The sequence below is a fragment of the Nicotiana tabacum genome, chromosome 18, assembly GCF_000715075.1.
Source record: "Nicotiana tabacum cultivar K326 chromosome 18, ASM71507v2, whole genome shotgun sequence".
Classification (NCBI taxonomy): Eukaryota; Viridiplantae; Streptophyta; class Magnoliopsida; order Solanales; family Solanaceae; genus Nicotiana; species Nicotiana tabacum.
The window spans coordinates 11,084,910-11,102,426 of record NC_134097.1 but is presented as its reverse complement, the minus strand read 5'-3'; the positions used below and the strand labels follow the sequence as shown (position 1 = coordinate 11,102,426).

The window sequence follows — 17,517 nt, the reverse complement described above, 5'->3', positions numbered from 1 at the left end:
TGTGATATGTGAGCGCCGTGTACGCGAGGTGACGAGTGCGTACACGGGCTGATTATGGAAAAATTTGGTTCTTGCTGATTTGTCATCTTTTGAATTTCCTTAACTGAGTTGTCTTCTTTTAAAATACATTAACTGAGTTGCCTTAGCATATATAGTGATCATGTTTAGCATAGTATCGCATGTCCACGTGCCTTATCTCTTACTTGCAATTTGTGCTACATGTTTAGTTGAATTACCTGCTTACCTTGATTTGAATTAAATCTTTAACAATAAGATTCTTGCTGAAAAATTTGTGTTTCCTTCGATTACCTGATATTTACTTTGGGACTACGAGGTGGTTACTCGGGAGATCCCCCTGTACTGCATATTTACTTTGGGAGTACGAAGCGGTTACTCGGGAGATCCCCCTGTACTGCATATTTACTTTTGGACTACGAAGCGTTTACTCAGTAGAGGCGTTTACTCTGGAGATCCCCCATGTACTGCATATTTACTTTGGGACTATGAGGCGTTTACTCGGGAGATCCCCCTGTCTTGCATATTTACTTTGGGACTACGAGGCGGTAACTCGGGAGATCCCCCCCTGTCTTGCATATTTACATTTGGGACTACGAGACGGTACCTCAGGAGTGCCCCTTACTATCCTTACTATGTTGTTTTTCCTTATTTTCTTTAGACTCTGATGTATAGAGACGCCTAGTATTTGCTCTTAGAAGCTTGTGACTTGTTTCCACCGGGTTTTGGGAGTTGTAAATATGAATTTGCAATTTTATATTTATTTCACGTGTTGAGAATTGGGCTTCAGTTTTATATTATGATATTCTGCAAATTATTAGGATTACCTAATATTAGAGATTAGGTGCCATCACGACATCTTACAGAGGGTGAATTGGGGCCGTGACACTATTTTAACGAGGTTTCATCTATTTAGTTATCTGCATATTCTCTTTAATTTGGATGGATCAATTTCATTTCACTTTCTTTTGGGGTTACAATCTGGTTTCTTCTGTTTTTCACTTTTTTCTTTTGGGATATTTGCACAAATAAACAGCCAAACAACACATTGCACCTATGTAGCTATATTTTTATGTTTATAGCCTCATAGCCAATTTAACTTTTTCTTTTTTCTTTTTTTCGCACCAATATTTATAATATCTGTTTTAATTTGTGTGAACTTATTTTTTTTAGTCCGTGTAAAAAAGAATGACCTCTTTCTATATTTGAAAATAATTTATCTTTATGCAATGATTTATAGCCACATAAAATATATGTGTCTTTTTTTACAGCACAGGTTCAAAAGTCTCTCTATTCTTAAACTCTGTGCCCGATCAAATATATTCATAAAAATTGAAACGGAGGGAGTATTATACACATGCTATAAATAATCTGTCAACCTTGTATAAAAGTTATAAGAAGTGCTTATATATACATTTATATAATATTATACAAGCTTATACAAAAAATGAATTTATTCTCCTATGAACGCCAACCCACGAAATTTCATCATTGGTCAAAGATATCACTAACAAGAGTGGTTGATAAGAGTGAGTTACTCTATTAGTAAGCACCCTTCACTTCTAACCAAGAGGTTGTGAGTTTGAGTTTCTAAATTTTAAAATAAAATATTGCTTCCAAGGGGAATAGAACCCCCATCTTTTCCAACGAACCCACAACCCTTACCATTGAACCAAGACCCCTTTTGTTACTGGATTCGGCAGTATATATTTATATAAATTTAGTAAATACTTCAATACAAATATAGGGTTCCGGAAAAAGTCACTGGGTTCGCCCGAACCCACACCCACTACTGTAGCTCCGCCTCTGCTCTCTATCCCAGGGTAGGGGTAAAGTCGTACATACTACTCTCCCCCAACCTTACTAGTGAGATTATACTGGATTGTTGTTATTGTTGGTCAAAGATATCACTAAATAGCTCAAATCTTTACCTAATAACTTTAAAATTTAACCACAACTTCAAAATAACATCCCAACAAACATTAGTTAAAAAATTTAACAAATCACAAAACTCATGTGTGAGTTTTCAAGTTTTTAAAAAATATTTTTTTCACTTTAGTTCACCTAACAATATATAAATCTGTAATGATAAACATGAATTCCACTCCCAATCAGTTTCTAAGCATAAAATGCAGGAATCATAATCACAAATTAAGGAATTATTTTGTCTCTTTATCTAATTTAGAAAGGTGAAAACTAAGGATTAATATCAACTGAACTTTAATAAAAGTTAAAGCTTAGATGAACATACACCAATCACACTGAATAAAGCGGCGATGGTGATTAAGTGGCGGCTAAAGTGGGTGAGAAAATTAAGTGGGCGTATGGACATAAGAATCTTAAAATTCCGGAAAATTGTAAAATATTTTTTAAGTAAAAATAATATTTGAAAATTAGAGTTGTGTTTGGATATGAATACAATTTTGGGTTGTTTTTAGATTTTTGTGAATGATCTGGAGTGAATTTTGAAAACAACTTTTTTGAGTTTTTTTAATTTTCGAAAAATTCCAAAATTTATCTTCAAGTGAAAATTGAAAACTTTATGGCCAAATATTGATTTCGAAAAAAGTGATATTTTTTCAAAAATAGTTAAATTTTTTTATGGCCAAACGGGTCCTAATTATGGGCTAAATCGGCTAATGTTTGCCTCCTAAATTTGTTATCTAGAGGTTTTGATTTCGAGTCCCAAATCAAATACCGAGTGGATAAAGAAAAAAAGAACTCTCAAGGAAATCAGGGAACAATGTTTGTTTTCACATAGATTTTAATTTGCAGTAGTAACTTATTTGTTTGTTTCATTTGAGTTAAATTCCTTCTTGCATATAACTATGTTATTGGTTCAACAATGCCCTGTACGTTGTACCAATACCTACCGGCTCGTAATTTATTTTCAATATTTTTATTTTGCTTATTATCTATATATCTATATTTTAAAAAAATTTAACAAAACGGTGTCACGTGATATCACTAAAGCAATGGCTCCACCCCTATTACCTTTTTAATTCTAATTCTAATAAAAGAAAAAAAAAATAGGGGTGGACACACTCCGGCTCAAGTGGTGTACGTCGAAGAGATAAAGGGAGTAAAATGTAATATAAAAAATTCCCAAATACTATTGTATAATTGAACATCAAAGGATACATTAGGTTAATTAGAGGCTAAGTATTTAGTTTAAGCCTCATAAACATTAATAAAAAAGAAAAAGAAAAATTGATTAAGGAAGATGATAATTATAATTAGTCTACTTTGTGAGCCAGATGTATGTTAGAAATGATATTGTAGATCAAAGAACTCAAATTTAGATATTTATGGTGTCTAAATATAATTTGTACAACATTCTTTATGAGATAAAGACATACATTCCCTGGGAAAAGGGACAAAATACTGTAGCACATGTTTCATATCATGTGTGCTAATATCGGTCAATTGGGTTAACATAAGTTCATTCTCCACTTATTGTTGTGTAAGACCCAGAGTTTTTTTGAAAGCTCAAGATTTTATACCCTTAGAGACTCCGATCAGATACTTGAGACTTAGTGTGATGTTAGCAATGTTTTAAAAGGCGAAGGCGTGAGGCGGGGTGTTTTGCTTAATACGGGGCGAGGCGAAAGCCTCGAAACATAGGGCGTAAGCCCCACGGATCTTTAATTTTTTAATTTATGAATGAATAATATAGCATTATAACACAATAAAAATATAAACGATACATTATAAGTTCAAGAAAACTAAAAAGAATTAAAGAAACTCATATGAAATAAAATATTTAGCATGTTTTAGAAGTATAAATAATATAATATTGTTAAAGTTACTATAAAATATAAATTAACTACAAACTCTTTACTTTCAAATAATTAAAATTATAATTTCTTGAAAAATATTATCAAACTGCATATTTGACCCCTTTAAAAGTAAATACTAAATAATTTTATCAACGCTGTAATTTAAAATATTACTCCTTCATGAGTAAATATAAAATAATTTTTAACTAGTAAAATAAGAAATATATGATAATTTTGAGAGACATAGAACTACGACGTGAAGATCTATTAAGTAAAGATATAAATTTTGGTTATCTATTTTTAGAAGAAATATTTAAATGATATTCACATTCATGATGTTCTCAATTAGTAAATATGCAATACTATAGTTTGTTATTTGTGTTATTCACAATTTTTATATTCCTATAGATAAAAAGAACTTTAATCATCCATTTATTAAAGAATTTTGAGAGTCAACAATGCAAATTAGTGAATTCAACACATGATTTGCATAGGAACTGTTGGGCAAGTCTTGATCGTTAGGCGTATTTAGGGCGCACAATCAGACGTTTAGGGGTATAAGCCTCACAGAACTAAGCCCCACACATGAGTCTCAAGGTGTTTTGATAGTGCCCCGCCCGAGACGAGGCTCGAGGGAGTCCCCAAAAAGCCTTTTAAAATACTGGCTTGTAGCCTAAAATAAACCATAGAAGTTTATGTAACCAAAAATTATTGCATTAAAGATAAAAAGAAAACTAAATTGATGTTATTTTGAATAGTGCATGAATTCGAAGAGAGCGGAATTGATATAAAGGATTCAAAATCATCAAAATTTGAATTGAGACATAGTTGATTGATTGATTTATTATTTGAAGACGAAAAGACTAAATTACCTGAATTGCCCATGAAAAACAACACTAGGAGAAACAGAACTTTAAACAAAGGCAAAGAATGTACCATCTTATTTGTTTATCCTCAAAAAAGGGATTTTTTGATAATCAGAAGATGAAACATCAGGTTAGTTTATATAGAGTTAATGATCAATTACTATTTAATGAGGTTTCATCCCTTTAATTATCTTGTTATTATTACTAGTTAATGAGGTTTAATCCCTTTATTTTTGGATATTGTTACTATTTAATGAGGTTTTATCCCTTTAATTATCTGGACATGAATGTGAAAGTAAAAACAAAAGAAATGGATTTTTTTTCGCTCTTAAGCCGAGGTCTCGGGTTTGACTTTCGAGCTTTGAGAATGAATTGAAAAATTACTACCAACCATGATAAAGCAGGCCTAGGATTATCCAAAATCAAATTAGAATAAACTTATGTTTGCAGAATTTTACATCGACGTGTAAAGATCCAAAATCAAATTCGAATAAACTTTTACTTTACATAGAGATATCGATACAATCAGAAGTTTAACATTGTTACATTTACGTAAATATCATAAGAAAATACAAACAGACAATGTAGTTATATTCAAGAAAAATATTTGTACTTTGGCAACCTACCAAAGATAGCATTTCCTATTCTTATTTTCCAATCTTGCTTTAGTTATATATATATATATATATATATATATATCTCATTTTATGTTGTTGCTGGTGAAGAAAGAGTGACTAGTTAATAAAAGATGGCTATTCCTAAAATCTTGTCAACTTTTTTGGTTATTTTTCTTGTAGCTGGTGCTAAATTCCAAGTGTGTTTTGCATCTCGTTATGTTTCAGCTCCTGTTTCAGTGTCTCCTTCGCCCTTGTCTGGTCCACTCCCTGTATTTCCACTGCCTTTCGCTCCCGAGTTTCATATACCATCCTTGCCTCCATTTCCAAGCACTAGTCCACCGTCCACGCCTCTAGCTCCGGGCTTTCCCGTACCATCCGTGCCTGTGATTCCAGGCTTGCCTAGTTCTCCGTCCTCGCCTGTAATTCCAGGTTTCCCTGTACCAATCGTGCCTACATTTCCAGGCTCGCCTAGCTCACCGTCCTCGCCTGTAATTCCAGGTTTTCATGTACCAATCGTGCCTACATTTCCAGGATCGCCTAGTTCACCATCCACGCCCCTAGTTCCGGGCTTCCCAGTACCATCCGTGCCTACAATTCCAGGCTCGTCTAGTTTACCGTCCTCGCCTGTAATTCCAAGCTTCCCTGTACCAATCGTGCCTACATATCCAGGCTCGCCTAGTTCACCGTCCTCGCCTGTAATTCCAGGTTTCCCTGTACCATCAATGCCTCCATTCCCAAGCACTAGTCCACCGTCCCCACTTTTCATTCCAATTTTCCCTGTACCATCCCTGCCTCCATTTCCAGGCACTATTCCACCTTACATGCCTCTAATACCTCCCTCTATTTCACCATCTATGCCTCCGGTTCCAGCTTCCTGTCCACCATCCGCGCCTTCGGTTCCCTACTCTACTCCACCTTCACCATCTATGCCTTCAATTCCCGTCTCTAGTCCACCAATCATGCCTCCAGCTCCAGCTCCTATTCCACTATCCATGCCTCCAGTTCCTGCCCCAGTTCCATATCATGGTATACCTGTTCCCGCACCAGGACCTACGCCTACGCCTTCTGGCATCAAAGGTGCATACTGGCTTTCATGGCTAGCTGAATCAGCTCCTTCATCAAGCATCCCTACTGAATATTTCACCCACATTTTCTATGCGTTTGCTGTGCCTGATAATACATCATTCCAGTTGCTCGTAAGCCAAACTGACGAGCAATCAATGATTAACTTCACGGCTACAATCCATTCTAAGAGCCCTGCAACAAAGACCATGTTGTCGATAGGAGGAGATACAGGTTCTCCGATTCTCCCCAGTATGATGAGTTGCCACGATAATCGCGCTGCATTCATCAAATCAACGATCGATGTAGCCCGAAAGTGTGGCTTTGATGGCCTTGATCTTGATTGGGAATTCCCAACCAAATCAGAAAACATGCACAATCTAGCATTACTATTAAAAGAATGGCGTCTCGCCATCAGCATAGAGTCATTAACTTCCTCTAGACCTCCACTCATCCTATCTGCCGCTCTTTCCTTCTCTCCTGATCCTCTCTTATCAGGTACATTTTATCCTAGAGAAGCTCTAAAAAACTATCTTGATTTCTTGAACCCCATGTGCTACAATTACAAGGGCTCGTGGGATACTTCAGTGACTGGTGCTCCGGCCTTGTTATACGATAAGTCTAGCAATATTAGCACCAGTTATGGAATTTCAGCCTGGAAACAAAATGGGGTTCCTTCAACAAAGCTAGTAATGGGAATTCCCTTATTCGGAAAGACATGGAAATTGAAGGATCCAAATGATCATAGAATTGGAGCTTCTGCAGTAGGAATTGGTCCTGGAACTCAAGGAGAAATGTCATATAATAATATAGTAACATTCAATTCAGAAAACAATGCCACTATAGTATATAATAATGAAACAGTTTCAACATATTCATATGCTGGAACAAATTGGATTGGATATGATGATATTAATTCCATCAAAGCCAAGATTAAGTATGCTAAGACTCAGGGAATTGGTGGTTACTTTTTCTGGGCACTTGGCTATGACAGCAACTGGACTCTTTCTAGAGCAGGTAAAATTCCTAAAGTTCTTCCACTTTTAGACATTCAGTTTAAGTTTTATGCACTTACGGTCTAATTCACAATTAGGACACTTATAAGGTAATTACAGTTAAATCTTTATGGCAAGTAATTAAATGCTAAACTTATAAAAATACCTCCTATAATAGGTTAAATGATACTAACCGATAAAGTTGTCGACATGTGACCAGAAGGTTACGGGTTTGAGCCGTGGAAACAGCCTCTTGCAGAAATGCAGGGTAAGGCTGCGTACAACAGACCCATATGGTCCGGCCCTTCCCCGGACCCCGTGCATAGCGGGAGGTTAGTGCATCGGGTTGTCCCTTTTTTTAATGCTATAAATTCTTTTACGAAATTAAATAAAAAAAGGACAGTCCGGTGTATAAGGCATCCCGCATTCATGCAGGGTCGAGGAAGTCCCCCACCCCAACGGGTGATGTAGACAGCCTACCCTAATGCAAGCATTAGTGACTGCTTCCACAGCTCGAATCCATGACCTATAGGTCACAAGGAGACAACTTTACGAACTTAAATACTTAGACATATATGTCCTCTTTTTCAAATTTATACTACTATTTATAGTATGAACATTTGAAACTGAATTAATGATTGTGTACAATGATTTCAGCTTCTATGGCATGGGATGACGAAATCTGAGATGCAGTTGCGCGTGCAGGATTAGGCATCGATCATTGGATCGTTTATTGAGTTTATTTGATATACCCTTCATTTCTATTTACACTTCACATTTGGATTATTGCTGAGAATTATGGTTTGTATTTGATGCATTTCTGGTTTTCTTTCTGTTTGGAAAATTTAATTTTTCTGTTAGGAATCACAAGCTTTTGCAGGCAGTGGAAGCTGCAATATACTGAAAGTTATGGATCAAAACCAACAGAAAACTGAAATTTCAGAATGTAAATTGTAACAATAGTTGAACTAGAGTACAATTTCTATTAGGACTTATCCATAATATAAGTCCAAAAGTTCTAAGCTAAAGTTTGTATTCTTCTACACTTACAAATTTTATTAGCTGAAGGTACATAGTACAGATGCTACAACATAAACAAACTACTCAGCTTTATTACACTTTCATTCATATATCAATTCAGTTCCAAGAAATTTTGAGAATCACGATATATATTGTTATATATATATAACAATATATGGTAGAGTTGGCAAAGGAAGAAGCCTTCTTCCCTTCATCTCTTATGAAGCAATCCACAACTGTTTAGCTGCATAATAAGAAAAAGAAGAAGAAAAAATTCTCTGTAAAAACTAAGAAATATAATCAATCTCAACTTAGGAACAATCTATATGCAAGATCTTTCTTCCCACTTAATTCTCAAACATTTCTTCTTAATCAGCAATTTAATTAATTTTGCTTAATCAAAATCTTAATATATGTTTGACTCCTATAAAGATATATGAAGCAAGAAGACCACATGATCTTTGCTAGAAGGATTTAATATATATACACCGACATTATATGGAATTTTTGCACTATCACATATTTTAACTTGTATCTGTCTTATTTTTCAGGCAATTAATCCCATTAGTTATATATAATACCTATAAAAACTGGTAATATCCATATCAAGTATGATAAGATAGCTTGAGGGGCCGGATTTAGGCCTAAAGTATGATGTACGTGAACCCACGGTCTTTCCAGCAAACTAGGTATTTTATGTACATATTTCCTAGAACCGATCTAATATTATTTGTTGATCCCCATGCTCCAGAAAAGTTGTATGTTGCACTTAGTTGAATGTTGAGTTATTTACCCAAAGGAAGATAGATCAATTCCGGCTAAGCACTTATTTCTCTTTGTTTTTAGTAGTGAACCCATGTTATAGATATCCTAAATCCACGTATGTGTTGTAACAATTTTTTTTTTTTGGAACCCCAGAAAAACTCGCAGCCGCTACAGCCTCTGTCCTTTGAGTGAACACTCTGTGCGGCACTGAGTAAACCTCCACTATGTAGTAGCCTGCAAACCACACAGTAAACCGCACTAGGCAAACCCTGTGCGACAGACTCCACCCAGAAGGCATTGAAGGGGATTAATCCCAGGTCATCCGTATGGATAACTGCCCTCCAAACCAACTAGGTCATCCAGAAGGGGACGTGTTGTAACAAGTTAAAGTAAAAGATCTTGACAGTTTACGCCGGAAAGGTATGAAGTTGGACTAGTTTAGAAACACTAAGTAGGCATAGGACTACTAAGGTGAAAAGACAGGACATATGACACTACGAGAGTATATAAGTTAAATTCTTTACAAAAATAAGTGTAAGCAAGTTACCTGTTCTGGAGATTTTCCAATCAAGATCACCAGCAACAGCCCAAAAGAAGTATCCCCGAAGTCTTTGAGCTTGAGCATATCCTATCTTCATTGAAACAGATCTAGTATCATCATATCCAATCCAAGAATTCCCAGCCACAGAATATGTAGAAACTGTTGCAATATCAAATACAACCTTAGCATTATTTTCTTCATTAAATTTCTCTACTTCCCTATATGTCATTGTCCCTTCATCTCCAGGACCAACACCAATTCCTGGTGCACCAATTCCATGTACATTAGGATCTTTTAATTTCCATGTCCTACCATATAATGGCAATCCCATAATTAATTTACTTCTTATTGCCCCGGCTTTAATCCATGACCTTAGTCCATAACTTGTACTAATGTTACTTTTCGTGTCGAATAATGCAGCTGGTGCACCCGTGGCAGAAGTGTCCCATGATCCGCGATAATCGTAGCACATTAAGTTAATCCAATCTAAATTCTTGTTAAGTGAAGGTACAGGGTATGATCTGAATTCACCAGATAAAAAAAAATCAACAGAGAAGTACACAGCTGCTGTGATCAAAAGGGGTTTCCTTTTTGTTGTCCAAGATTCTTTTTTTACCTCAACCCTCCATTGGTCTAATAAAATAGCCAAATTTTCCATGTCTTTTTTGTTTTGAGGAAATTCCCAATCAAGATCAATTCCATCAAAATTATACTTTCTAGCTACTTCTATGCTAGATTTTATAAAAGTCAAACGAGAGGCAGATGTTGACGCCATGCGTGAAAATCTAGCTGGTCCTTCGCCCCCTCCACCGACCGAAAAAAGCGTCTTAACGGCCGGTCTTTTCGATCGGAGGGTGGAGGTGAAGTTGAAGAGGAGAGTGGACGTTTCGTCGTCGATAACGAATTTAAATGTGGTGTTGTTTGGAACAAGAAAAGCATAGTAGACATGAGTGAAAAAAGAAGTATCTATAGATGATGGTGGAAAAGTTGAAAATGCCCAAGAAGGATAATATGCTCCTTTGACTCCTTTAGATGGAGGGTGTGCCATAGCACAAGATAAGGCAAAACATAAGATCACAAAACTGAAAAGAACATGAGTTTTAGGACTAGCCATGGTTTTTTGATATTGAACAAGACAATACTACTATATGGCTCCTTAGTTTTGATCTCTATTTATAGATAAATGGAGCCTTGATAAATTTCAAACTTGGGATTGTTCTCTCTTCTTTTCTTTTTGAAAAATAAACACTTTATAGCTGCTACCAAAATAATAGCCGAAATATTTTTGTATATTTTTTGTATATATATACATTATGTATGTTATATACAAAAATTATATAAATTTTATACATTTTTTTGACTATCGAATGTAATAATTTTTGGCGCGGGCTAAAAGTGATAATACCCTTTTGATTACTTTTTTGGTATTAAGGAATTGGCTGTTTCTATTTGGACACATGAGATGAATAATATGACTTTTTATGTGTGGATGGAGTTTAAGATTACCTTAAGGAATTGGTACTATAATAGGTTGATATTTTTGACTGGTTGGTTATGGCTATTGTCCCACTACTTAATGGAGTTGTGCCTTCTGACTAATTCAACGTAAGAGGATCATTTAATATAACATGAACCAGCAGAGAAAAAGTCTTATTAAGATTAAAACAAGCTTATGTTATCTAATGAACGTAGAAGATGCATTTTAATATTTAATGGAATATATTGAGATATCACTTGATCTTTGGATCTTGCGCCACTACTTTTAACTCGATTCCCTTAGGATTCAGGCATAATTATAGTAATTTAACTGACATTAATAATAAAATATATTGATAATATAAAACTCTTTACATAATAACACACAAAACTTACTCACTCGGGTTCATATTACTTGTCATGTTTGTCATTTGCGTGCCCCTTAAGAAAATACTACGGCAAAAAGAAATGTATCCCAATACACGAAGTATTCCGCATTCACGAAGGGTCCAGAAGAGGGCGGCATCCCAAGAGGTATGTTATAGGCTACCTACCTTGATGCAAGCATCAATGGTTGTTAAATGGCTCAGACGTGTGACCTATAGGTCACACGGATACAATTTTACCGTTGCTACAAAGCTCTCATTCCTTAAGCAAATACTAAATACAAGAATAATTTAACTAAATTATCCTTATTTATTCTTTAATCTCGATTTAATGCTACTTTTACTTTCACCATATTAATCTCTCTCCACATTTATAAAAATACGGAAAAAGAAAGTCGCACCCCAACAAGTGAGATGCAGACAGCCTACTCTGATGCAAGTATTAGTGACTAATTACACGACTCGAACGCACGACCTATAAAACACACAAAAATATTTTTTGTTTTCGTTTTAAGCCTCCTCTTCAATTATTTTTGGTAACCGCAATAAATAAAATGGACGGGAGAGAGTAATAAGTAAATAATTTTTTAAATTGTAGTGGGGTTGACCCTTCTCACCTCAATGAACATGCCCCATGAAGTAAATGGCCAGGTACGGAGCAATTAAAGGACACATAAATCATAATGGATATGGACCACAAGAGCACCAAATTTCAGCAATGACTTAGTCATGGATTAAACAGTTTATATACGTATGGAATATTCTTGAAAATTAAAATCTTGAATGAGAACTAATTCTTTTTTGTTATAAAATATAGCTTAGAGTAACAATATAAAACAAGAAAAAATAAGTTAAGAGATATAAAGAGAAAGAGAGGAGAGATTCTTATTTCTTCTTCAATTGTGTGTTTTTTCCTATCTATTACAAGACCTTTATATATGCATGAAACGTGAAAAAAAATATGTTATTGAATATGTCATTAAACATAGAAATATGTCCTTAAATATGTCATTAAGCATTTGAGAAAATCATGGAGGAAGAGTAGATATCCACCATAATTTTATTTTTCTTGTAACATTCCCCCTTGGATGTCCATAGATAACGTGTCTCGTTAAAACTTTTTTTAAAAAAAAACCTATGGAAAAAAAATCTTAGTGAAGAAAAAAGAGTACACATGTTTAGGAATACGTCTTTTGGTTGCCTCGTTAAAAACCTTGCAAGGAAAACCCAGTAGGACAAAACCTTGTAAGGGAATGAGAGTATAACGTGTATTAGCTCCCCCTGATGAGAGCATCAATTCACATCCTTGAGCCTTCGTATCCCAATCTTGTATACTAGTTTATTGAAGGTTGACGTCGGTAGAGATATGGTGAATAAATCAACTATATTATCACATGAACGAATCTGTTGCACATTGATATCACCATTCTTTTGAAGATCGTGTGTGAAAAATAACTTTGGTAAAATGTGCTTTATTCTACTCCTTTTATGAATCCTCCATTCAATTGGGCTATACATGCTGCATTGTCTTCATACAAAATTGTGGGTAGTTTGTCATACTTCAAACAACATTTGTATCTAATAAGATGTATTATAGACCTCAACCATACACATTCTCAACTTGTTTCATGAATAGCAATTATCTCAGCAAGATTAGATGAAGTAGCCACGATTAATTGTTTAGTCGATCACCTCATAACCAACAAGATCAGGATCGCAATCATTGCCATAAAATAAGCCCATATCGGTAGTCCCTTTTAGATACCGCAATATGTGTTTGATTCCATTCTAATGTCTCCTTGTAGGAGCAAAGCTATATCTTGCTAAGACATTAACTGAAAAAGTTATGTCAGGCCTTGTAGTGTTAGCAAGATACATTAGTGCACCAATTGCACTAAGATATGGTACTTCAGGACCAACAAGCTCTTCATTATTTTCATGAGGTCGGAAGGGATCTTTATTTATATCGAGTGATCTCACAACCATCGGGGTACTCAATGGATGTGCTTTATCCATATAAAATCGCTTTAAAATCTTTTTAGTGTATGCTGATTGATGGACAAAAATTCCATCTTTCATATACTCAATTTGTAGACCAAGACAAAATTTTATCTTTCCAAGATCTTTCATTTTAAATTATTTCTTTAAACAGTCTACTGCTTTAGGAAGCTCCCAAGGAGTTCAAATGATATTTAAATTATCAACATACACGACGATTATAATAAATTCAGATCCAAATATTTTTATAAAGACACAAGGATAAATTGAATCATTCTTATACCCTTCTTTCAACAGGTACTCACTCAGGAGATTATAGCACATGCGCCCTGATTGTTTCAATCCGTATAAGGATTTTTGAAGCTTTATTTAATAAATTTCTTGGAAACCTTAATATGCTTCAGAACAATTTAAATCTTTCAATGATTTCCATTATATGCATATCAGGTTTTTCATGTATTGCTAGATTAAAACCTGAAATGACTACATCCACCATAGGAGAACATGTCTCTATATAAGCAATGCCAGGATATTTACAAATCTTTTTGTGACACAAGTCGTCTTTATGTCTATCGACTTGACCTTTTTTTCACACAAGAACACATTTATACCTCCACTAGCTTTATACTTTCAGGTGTTGAGACTATCCGTCCAACTTCATATTTTTCAAGTGAAATCAATTTTATTGCGTATTTTTCATTTGGCCAATCATTTATCTGTCCAAATTTTATGACAGATTTGAGCTCAAGATCCTCATCAATATTAATAAAATTGAGCGCTACATTATATTAACAACATCGTCAACGGTCATCTTATATCGGTTATATTATTACCCAATAAAGACATAACTTATTAAGATCTCTTTTATCTCATTATTTTCAGGTACCTGAGTCTCTCTCATGAGGTCTTATGAAGTGCTATGTCATGGTGCTCTTCTAGAGCACTTGCCTCCTTATTATGACCATCTTGAACATTTGCTCCTCTCCTTCTTCAAGGAGTTTTATCCTTGGAACTGATTAGTCTATTATGCTTCATGCATGCCATAGACTATATTCATTATGAACTTTATTTTATTTGGAGCATTAGAAGCTGGAATATGACATTTAGCTTTGGGTCAGCAAATACGCCTAATAATATTTTGCAAATGAATTATCACTTGAATTTCAAGTTCACATTTTCTCGTACAGGGATCTGGATGTACTCATAATAATTTATTACATGCATTACTTTTTCAGCTGCCCATTTTATCCCCCTATTGTTGGGATCACCAACACATATCCCTAGCCTTGTTTGGGGATCCATCTTTGTGCATTGTGGTGGAAAAATTAAATCATATAGCACATTCATATTTCTAGATGGAAATTATTTGGTTCCTGACCCTGAACCGATTGTGATAAGGAGAACTTATCATAACTTGGCTAGATGCGTACAAGTGCCATTGTATATTAAATAATACATTACATACCAAATTTTATTTTGGCAGTTTGGTTCTCATAACCAACAGTTTAGCTATAATTGAAGGCATACAGTTTATGCTAAACCAACTTGGATTTAAACCAATATTATCAAGATAAATCATCATAATTTATATTCTGGAACTGTGCTCTAATAATTTGAGCAATCAATCTTGCAAAAGTCAAACTGCAAGTTGATAACAAATGCACATGTGACCATAGAATAGATGCATCTATTAAAATCATATAATAGTAAACGGTCCATATGGTAAATGAATGGGCCCATATATTTATCACCTTTTATTTGTTCCAGAAATTATGGGATTCAATCCCAACCTTAACTGGTATATCATGAGAATAAGCAGCACAAGAGAATTCTTGAAGAATCTTCTATTTCTTCAATATATGCCAATGTAATTCTCAATTAATTTTTCGCATCATAATTGAACCGGGATGGTCAACCGGTCATGCCAACTAATATTTATTTTAGTAAACCTCAAGTTTACTTGTGACATATGATTACATCATCATGCTTATATTTGTGTAGTACAAATAGAAAGAAAATCAGGTAACCTTTCATATTTACCCGTTATGATTATAGAAATATGAAGATATTCAATATTCCTTTCATTTATAGTCTCAATATGCCAACCACTTTGACTTATACATTTGAAACTCAAAAAGTTTCTTTTGAGACTTCACAATATCAATATCGTGAATAATTTTATTCATCCGGATAGTAACAAATTAATTTTTCCAGAGCTCTTAAGAACTTTTGTATTACAAGATCTTTTGTCACACCATTCATATGGTAAATGTCTCCTTCACAGAGAAAATTATATCATAATAAATTGTCATGGTCAAAATCATCATAAGTAAAATTATTTCTTGCTTTAATTTTGTATTTAATAACCTTTTATAAGGCATAACAAAATATATTTTTTTGGCGTATCACACGTACGCGACCAATGACATTGTCACGACCCAAAATCTATTAAGGCCGTGATGGCGCCGGACACCACTGTCAGGCAAGCCAACCATAATTCGAATAACTTAATTACACATTTTTAGTATTTTTGAAATAAAAATTTCTTCAATGAAATAGTAAAGATAAAACTCATAGAGTAAATGATAAATATTTTTAGCAACTAAATTTCTAAACAATTCACAACCATTCCCAAAACCCGGTGTCACAAGTGCATGAACATTTACTAGGAAATTTAAAATAAAATACAGCATCTGTCCAGAATACAAATTAGACAGGAAAATATAATAACTCTAAAGGAGACTTTGTTAGCTGCGGATCGTAATATAGAATGCAGCTCACCTACGTCCCCACAATTATTAACCATACCTTTGTGCCCACAAGGCCGCTATACATATATGTACCTGCACAATAAAATGTGCAGCAAGTGCAGTATGAGTACGAAAATAACGTGTACCCAGTAAGTATCAAGCCGAATCTCGAAGTGGTAGAGACGAGATAACCGACTTTGACACTCACTATGGGTCAATAATAATAATTGAAATAAATTATAATTATTCAAATCAGCATGGTTCACAGAGTTAACAATAATTTTATTCAATTAGCAGATATAATAAGAATCCTTCAAATGCAATAATTTTTTAATTTATTAATTAAATCATGCAATTTCAATAAAACTTCCAATTTATCAAATAACTTTACAAGCTCCAATTCAATTTCATTAAATTTTCAATTTATCAATTAAATCTCATCTACAGGAATAACAATTTAATTCCTTAACAAGCAAGAATAATAATTCATTAAATTTCAAGGATTTTTCAATTTATCAGTTAGCTTCGCAAGCTGAAGTAAACTATTAAAGTATCGTGTAATTATTATTATTAAGCACGATTTCTGCCGAGAACGTACAACCCGATCAAGAGTGTCGTGTACACTGCCGAGGGACGTGCGGCGCGATCCATAGATGCATCTATCCTGCCGAGGCGTTCGGCCCGCTTCACAAGAAAGGAGGACACTTTCTTATGTACCTCCGGAAGGAGAGTATATTTATTATGAGATAAATTCGGGAGGAGAACAATTTTTTTTAATAATTAATTGATTTAAACAGAAAATCAAGCATATGAGATTTCCATCCTTTAATATCTTTATCTAACAATTCACAAATTTTCATCCTTTAATATCTTTATCTAACAATTCACAATATATTCATATATATCAATTAATATTAATTAATCAAGGAATATAATTTACACAAGTAATTCATGCTTTGAGTCCTAAACTACCCGGACTTTAGCATTTATAGTAGCTACGCACGGACTCTCGTTACCTCGTGCGTACGTAGCCCCCGCAATTAACAACAATTATTTAATTTAAAACCTTATGGAGTAATTTTTCCCTCACAAGATTAGACAAGAGACTTATCTCGTCTTGCTCCAATTTAATCCACTAGAAGGCCTTTTCCACGATTATCCAACTCTGTCTGGCTCGAATCTAGCCAAAATAATATGATACAATCACTAAAAATTATATGAATCAATTCTATAAGAAAATACTATAT

At 34.4% G+C, this 17,517-nt stretch overlaps 2 protein-coding genes across 2 annotated transcripts; one reads left to right on the top strand and one right to left on the bottom strand.

Annotated features, from left to right (window-relative positions):
* Positions 1-5,375: 5,375 nt before the first annotated feature.
* LOC107812825 (class V chitinase CHIT5-like) lies at positions 5,376-8,169 on the top strand. Its single transcript, XM_075236609.1, has 2 exons — positions 5,376-7,356; positions 7,992-8,169. The coding sequence occupies exons 1-2, from the start codon at positions 5,409-5,411 to the stop codon at positions 8,018-8,020; spliced, it is 1,977 nt and encodes a 658-aa protein (XP_075092710.1). The 5' UTR covers positions 5,376-5,408; the 3' UTR covers positions 8,021-8,169.
* Positions 8,170-8,276: 107 nt separating this feature from the next.
* Positions 8,277-10,821, bottom strand: LOC107812827 (nod factor hydrolase protein 1). The gene is made up of 2 exons (XM_016637996.2): positions 9,667-10,821; positions 8,277-8,598 (listed from the first exon to the last, which is right to left on the bottom strand). Exons 1-2 carry the CDS (start codon positions 10,772-10,774, stop codon positions 8,573-8,575), a joined length of 1,134 nt encoding a protein of 377 aa, XP_016493482.1. The 5' UTR covers positions 10,775-10,821; the 3' UTR covers positions 8,277-8,572.
* Positions 10,822-17,517: the final 6,696 nt, after the last annotated feature.